The following is a 7445-nucleotide window of genomic DNA, read 5'->3' as shown; positions in this document are numbered from 1 at the left end:
TTCAGTTTTCCTAATTCCTGTTAGAAATAATGAGCTATAAAATCAGGGAAAAAAGTAATGATTAAATTAGCCAATGAAATATTAACTGACCCGCGAAACGAATCTTTGTTCTTTTTAGTTGTTTCAAATATATTATATTTTCATAATTAAATTATTTTTATACTACTCCCAGTTACAAGAAATTATATTTTGAAATAAAATTAAAATTGGTCATAAACCAGACTGTGAGCCAAGCATGGCTCGAGCAGTTGTGCACAGCAGGCATACACATATAGGTGTCATAATATTTAAACAAATAAAAGTGAAGTTATATTTATAGTCATTGGCTTATCTAGATACAAAGATATACTTTGAACTAGTGCAAGAGAATCAAACAACTTTCTCATTTACAAAGAGTTAGACAGAAAATATGTGCACTCGGTTAGAATCTGATCTCCACCATTTCAAGAACCCAAACGACATTTTCTCGGAGACGCTCGCTTGTCCTCATTTTCATCTTCATCTTCGTCTTTGTTCTGTTCCAGCCAGCTGAGACTAAGACTCGTACCAGGGAGAAACTATGTAGACCTGCATCGATAAAGTTAGCAATCGATGGAGAGTTACGAGGGGCAAAAACAATGTTTTTGCGTGGACGAGGGTGCAGACAACAAGCATGAGATTAAGAGAATACGCACTTGGGAGGTAAGAAACTCGGTGTACCACCACCATCTGATTTAAAAGTTTTATAGAACTTAATAGGCAACAAGCCTCTCATATGTGCTTGTGGCTGAGGTTGAGGAGCTCCTGCGATTATCAAAGTTGAACTAGTGCTCGCGTTTAGACCTGCAGACAAAAAAATACCGAGGTTCACTAGATTGTACTAATCTTGATATGTAGTGAAGAATTGTGTTTCATGGATGAGCAAACTCGAAGGAAGAATCACTTTAACATGGATATGGATTATCTTTGTTTTAGACGGTAACACAGTCTCTAATCGATTTAGTAGATGACGTGCATCAATTTCATTTACTCGGTTCCAGTTAACAATTTCTTTGTAGTAATACTACTTCGTTAAGAAAAAAACTAGCTATGAATTCAGTTCCTAACAAAATGGGAAAGACTATGAAAGTTGGTGGAGTGAAATCATAGGACACATCTCTCCTCACATAACAAATCAAACTTCAACAAATTAAGTAAACTTCAAAACCATAAATGAAAATCCTAACAAAATCTGCATTTTCCTTGCAATTCTTGGCATATAGTATTAAACACCAACATGAGAATGACTTCATTATCTACGCATATATTTGATGCAATTCGTAACATAAATGAAACAATAAAAACAGTAATTGTCAGTAAAATATGATAGTGTGGAGAAAATGGTGATTATACCTTGTAAGATTAACACGAGAAAAAAGAAAACAGTGACGAACATGGCTGAGATGGTTGCAGCAGATGAACATACTGATGATGACGACGAAGAAGATGATGGGGATGACCATTTGGGCGATTTATTCTTCTTCAGTGCCTTCAAACGTTCCATCCTCTCACGCTTCTTAATGGCAAGCCTCGATATCTCCTTGAGCAACCTCATGTCAGCAGCATCCAAGGTCGGACCCTTTGGAGGCCGAGGTGGCTTTGCAGCCTTCTTAGCCTTCCCACCCTTCCGTCTCTCCTTCTCAACAGGGGGCGCTCGCCCCTCTCCTCCCCTCTCATTGTCCCTCTCGACAGGGGGCACTACCCCCTCACCGTCCTCCCCTCCCCGAGCCTTATCACTCAACAATTTCGTCGTCTCTTTATCAAGCTCTTCCTCTGTACCAACATCCGGTTTCACCCCGACCTCATCATCAACCAGTCCATTTAAATTCAAAATTCCACTGCCAATCCTTTTCAAAATCTTCTTCCCCCATGTGGAATCAGAGGATGAATCCTTACTCCCATTAGCATCACCATTTTCAATATCAATCACATATTCTTTCTCTTTGTGATCCATTTATGATCGATCCTCTCACTAAAATGATATCAATCACAAATTCTCTCTTTGTAACCAAACCCTCAAACGCATCGACAATGAAAATGAAAAACCAATTATCACACCACACAGAATTGTGCAGCTAGGGCTCTGAAATTTTGGGAATAAATTTTCCCAAAAATCTCAGAATATCAATAAACGAATCAATCAATATAATCTCTCCTGATCAAATCACAAAAAAAAATCAACAAACATTTCATCGAACAATAATGCAATTTGTAACATGAGATCAAAAGCGTACCAGTCAGAAAACAATGCGCAGAAACCTTGAATTCGTAAAAAATGATCAGCAAAAAAACAAATGGGAAATAAAAAAGGGGGGTGTGAAGATTCGAGAAAGATTTCTATCCACCCCCCATATTAAGCTTTCCGCATTGCGTCCTTCCTCCCATTATTATAAATATATATAGAAATTCATGTGGGCCGCAGCATAGCTGAATAAACTAGGGGCGAATCCATGTCTGAATAAGCTGGCAGAGAGAGAATGCAATAATTGTTGGATTATGACCGGCCGCACCGAATTGTACGATGATGTTTTTGGATAATGCTGATCATTTTATTATTTTTATTAATTACTTGAATGTTCAATGTTTAATAAATAAATTAGCTGTTACGTCTTTTTTTATGTTTCAAAATTTCTTTGGAAATTAAAGTAAAATATCTAATCAAAGATTAGCAATTAGTAGAATAATTCTTGATGGATTATTATTTCCTTTTTTACAAAAAGAATTATGGCTTGACTGTGAGCAAAATCTAGGAAAAAAGAACAAACAAAGCCATAGAATCTGGATGGATTATGTTGTAAAACGACCGAATAGTCCAGATCAGGTCAAGCCTACAGCTGTCTAACGCGGCCCATTCTCCTCACGCGTTACGGCCAAAATGGCATCTCGACTGTATAAAAAATTGATTACTTTTTCTCTTTTATTTTATGAAATTTGTCAAATATTTTATTAAATCGTTTATTTTTTACTGGTGTTTGTCAAAAGATATACTCCGTATATTCGAATATACCAACGAACTGATTACAAGACACATTAACTGCAGTATTAATTTGGTATATGTTCATTATTGATTTGTCATTGAATCACAGCATCCATGTGCTGAGCTGAGCTGAGCTATTTATATAAGATCATAATATGATCAGTGACTTCTCGACAGTCCTAGATATTTATATGACTAGTATATGTGGACTACTTGTGTTTTAATAAAAATTTGATAAAATAAAAAAGATAATAATAATAATAAAAAAGTGGGTAGAGTAAGAGAATGAAGAGAAAAATTAAGTAAAGTATGAGAAAGAAGAAAAAATAAAAAAAAAGTATAAAAGAACATTTTTTTAATTTTAGAAATTAGACCATTGGACATCCTAAAATGACAAAATGATAGTAGTATTATTTTTCGTGGACAGATGAGTGCATCCTAAAATGACAGAATGATAGTAGTATTATTTTTCGTGGACAGAAGAGTGCTACTTAATAATTACTAACTCTATTTGACTTGCAGCTCAAGATGGTCTTACTTATAACTCATAAGTCATAACATCGGGTAAATATTATTAAATGTATAGCACATGTAGCGAGGAGTGTTATATTGCTAGCTCAATACTTAATTGCTAACTATAATTAAATAATAGCCATTAAATATTCTAATCAAGGGCCTAGATAATCAGTCCCGAAATGTCAATACGATCAACAAAAATCGTTTTAATATTAATTTAAAAAAATTGGTTGTAACTAACTTTTGAAAAATATCATATAACTTTAAAACGCATATAACTTTCTCGATTTAAATTATTTTTCGCACAACATATATCAAATTAAAGATAACTTTATAAGGATTCTAACGAGATCTCACTTGTATACGTTCTGATGTCAAAATTTGAAAAAAAATTCAAAAAATTTCAATTTTTTCGTACAACAATAAATGTCAACATAATATATAACATATGTCAATATAATACATGTAGAATGTCATTCTTAAAGCAATGTGTTGACATTCTCAAAGCATTGTGTTGATATTTTCAAAACACTATATTGATATTTTCATCTCAAATCCTAATTTTGTAATTTTTTTAATCTTTTTTAATTTAATTAATAAAAATAAAAATTAAACTTGACAAATTTTAGATCACTAGATTTCTAAAATTAAGATAATTACTCAAGGTGGATTAGGATCATAATTGTTTTTCCATAAAATGAGTAACAATTTTCCGTTAACAAGTCAATGCTAAAAGTCATTTTAGGGCTGGAATAGTAATTCCAGCACTAATCAGATTCACTCTATGGAGAAACACGGCGGAGAGAGACGCGTCGATCACTGCGTTCCGGTGCCGCTTCCCGGCGAGAGGAGGCTATTCAATAGTATGACCAATTTCATGGCGGTCACCTCGCCACTACCAAAATTTCAACGGCCAGCTGAACGAGTCCACTGGCTTCCACTTCAACATCGTCTCCAATCATTCACTGCCTCTCTCAGGTTACAAGAGACCGTTTCACTACTCTAATAATTTTGTGGCTTCTAATTTTGAAGCTATACGTTAAATTGTTGTGCGCATACGCCAACGTAGATAACTTAAATGTTCGGGGCTGTGCTGCTTAAATTTTGAAGCATCATTTTGCCTCCAAATTTTGATTTCATGTTAAGATAGTATTTGCTTCTGAGTTTGAATTATGTGATCTCTGTCTTCGATTAAGTTTACCGCTGTTTCGGGGGAGATACTATTGAGGTTGTTATTCCCAAGGATAAGCGGACTGGATTACAACAGGCTATGATTCAATGAATCGGTGGTTTCTACTTTCACTTTCATGTTTATTATGTTCGATCGTAATGTGTAGCTGATTTAATAAACTCAGGGGTATCAGTGTAGTTGATATTTGATTGGGAATCACTATTTGATGAAGTACTCTGTCTTGAGTAATAGACATGCTTTGAGAAGGGATATCAAAGAAGTGAGTACCTTTTAATTGCATTCGACACTTTCCAGACCTACAATAACCTTGTTCCATTGTAAAAGAGGTTTCATATGAACTATGCCCGAGGTCACTGATGCCTGCACTAGACCTTTTTTGTTTTTAAATTTTCTTGTACTAGAGCCTGACTTGAATTGCATGCACCTTTGCTTTTGTATTAACTGTAAGAGGTGCATAAAAAGAACTGCAAGTAGGCTCGTCAATTAGTTCAACTAGTGCCAAGTCCTTGAAAACATGTACTACCTTTGAGCTTTAAATTCCTGATCATCTGTTTTTCCCCCTCTATACTATATAATAAAAGAGATTTTTATTGTAATTCAAGCAAAATCACGGTATGCATCTTCTGATTCTCTGAGCTCTCCCTTGTCTAAGTTCATTTGAATTGCATGAGCCTGAGAAATTATTGCTAGTGAAGTGGTTTCTAACTATGCTCTTGAAATTTCTTAGTTGGCCTAGTTTGTGCACCCTGAAAACAACAATTTAAATAGGTGATTAAGAAAAATATCTTTAAGCTTCTCTTTGCTGCACTCGCACCTTGATCTGTTTTTCTTTGCATCTCTTAAATGCTAAGTAACTCCTTGCTTGTTGATTATTGTAACTTCAACCGTTTTTCCTCATATGCATTATTTCTGGCTTTAAGGAAGTGGTTTTGTCCTATATATTTTTAGAGATATTGCACTTGCCGCCACTCATGCATTAAATGGAATATATGTGATCGTAAAGCTTTATGCTTACATGTCAGTGTTTCTCATTCCTTTCCGTTTTAGAAGTGAATGCTAAAATATTTTTTCATAGGTTTGTGATCAACCATTGATTGTGCGGTTTGCAGATCCTAAGTAGCCCCAAATATGGGATTTGAAGTTTTCACCCGTTCTGTTAGTTATCTACATTTATAGTTTTCTGATAATAGATGTATGCTCTATCTCATAGATGGAGAGATGTGCAGTGTACCTTCCATTTCCCAGTTATATGATATAGCTGGACAACCATTTCTCTGGGGAGATGGAGAATCTATGCCAGAATGCCAGGTCAATTTCAACCGATTATGCATATAGATATAAAACGTTCCTCCAAAAAATGAGTAGATTGGCAAAGAAAAAGTTGATAAGTACATGGACAAACTTTAACAGATGTCACAAGAAACAAAAGTTGAAATTTAATGAGTGGAAGTGAAGTTGACTACAAGAGATCTTTCTTGAACAATCCCCTCGTGCTTCAGTTCTTCGATAATCATATATATTTTCTGACTATTGAAAAAAAAACTCTTAGGTTCTTCTTGATGTTGATAGCTTAGTGATGGTATGTAAATGTGTGTGCACATACGCAGATATATATTCTTTCTAGTCATCCATAACCACTGGACATCATATAATTCTTATTTACTCTAAGCTTTCCATATCTTGTTGGTTGTGTGTTTGGAGTTCAAGTGGCTTCATATCTTCAACCTGGATCTTTTCATATCTCCAAAACTTTTTTTAATTGTTATTTGCTACACCAAAATAAAATACAAATGTTGGGAACAAATTCTCTTCCATCTTTTGCTTGATTTTGGAAAAGCGCCTCTTTCCAACAACAATGTAAGCTTCCTATTGATGCAGCATAGCAGCATTGGCAATGCCAATGTTACATTCATGATGTTTGATTTCTTCTAATCCTGAGTGCTTGAATTTCACCTCATTAGTTGGGAGCCCATTTTCATCATTGCTTCTTCCCTCCTCTTGATGAAAAAGGGAAATATGACATGGAAACAAATTTGTTCACAAAAGGTGTGTCTTATTTCCCTTCTGCAATGATACCAATTTTGAATCTGCAGTCTTCTCATTCAGGATGCAAGATAGTAACAATGGCAAACAAGGATTCTGCACCTGTAACCAGAGCATTTGATTCCAGTGCTGAGGTAGAGAACTCTGTAGAATGTGACTGGAGGAAGCATGTTTCTCCTGATGGAGATTTGTACTATTATAACTGTGTGGCATGTGAAAGCAGGGTTAGAGGTTCTTCCATTTTCACATTTTCCCCCCCTTCCCATAGATATTGACATATCATTGGATTTTGATGGACAACTGTTATAAGCATGATATTAGTGGGAGAATCCTGTGGAGCTCAGTATGCAATTTATGAACAAGAACTTGATGGCCTAGAAGAACAGCAAAACCTGCATGAATCAAATTCACACACTTTTTTCCCAGGAGGTGTTTGAAGCCCAAAAGGTACCTGCTCTCACATGACTACAAGAGTTAATACAAAAGGAAGCATAGCTGCTGGAATCACATATGGTTAGTTTCAGCTGACTGCCTTGTATTTCAGTTGAGTTATTTAAGTATGTTACAACTGTGTCTTATGTGAGTTGGAGGGTATATCTTGTCTGTAACACATTTTATTCAAGTGGTATTCTGGACTTTGTATGTTAATGCTGCAAAAAAATCACAATCCCGAGGGAATTAGTTTCTCCATTTTGTCAA

The 7445-nt window shown here is 35.2% G+C and overlaps 2 protein-coding genes across 8 annotated transcripts; one reads left to right on the top strand and one right to left on the bottom strand.

The window, feature by feature from the left end:
* Positions 1-286: 286 nt before the first annotated feature.
* On the bottom strand, positions 287-2487 carry LOC121744968. 2 transcript variants are annotated; one of them, XM_042138681.1, is made up of 4 exons: positions 2253-2487; positions 1372-2173; positions 675-822; positions 287-567 (listed from the first exon to the last, which is right to left on the bottom strand). In XM_042138681.1, exons 2-4 carry the CDS (start codon positions 1970-1972, stop codon positions 558-560), a joined length of 759 nt encoding a protein of 252 aa, XP_041994615.1. In that variant the 5' UTR covers positions 1973-2173; positions 2253-2487; the 3' UTR covers positions 287-557. The 2 variants fall into 2 exon arrangements, with proteins under 2 accessions (XP_041994615.1, XP_041994616.1); XM_042138682.1 differs by having other exon boundaries at positions 1372-2487.
* A 1735-nt stretch (positions 2488-4222) lies between these two features.
* LOC121745445 (WW domain-containing adapter protein with coiled-coil-like) lies at positions 4223-7445 on the top strand. 6 transcript variants are annotated; one of them, XM_042139360.1, is made up of 4 exons: positions 4223-4489; positions 5914-6011; positions 6797-6970; positions 7068-7445. In XM_042139360.1, the coding sequence occupies exons 2-4, from the start codon at positions 5922-5924 to the stop codon at positions 7122-7124; spliced, it is 321 nt and encodes a 106-aa protein (XP_041995294.1). In that variant the 5' UTR covers positions 4223-4489; positions 5914-5921; the 3' UTR covers positions 7125-7445. The 6 variants fall into 6 exon arrangements, 2 of the variants coding, with proteins under 2 accessions (XP_041995294.1, XP_041995293.1); XR_006038830.1 differs by having other exon boundaries at positions 6810-7445; XM_042139359.1 differs by having other exon boundaries at positions 4223-6011.

This window comes from Salvia splendens, chromosome 8 (genome assembly GCF_004379255.2).
Source record: "Salvia splendens isolate huo1 chromosome 8, SspV2, whole genome shotgun sequence".
In the NCBI taxonomy this organism is placed as follows: Eukaryota; Viridiplantae; Streptophyta; class Magnoliopsida; order Lamiales; family Lamiaceae; genus Salvia; species Salvia splendens.
The sequence above is the reverse complement of the archived record's forward strand: the minus strand, read 5'-3'. Positions and strand labels throughout refer to the sequence as shown.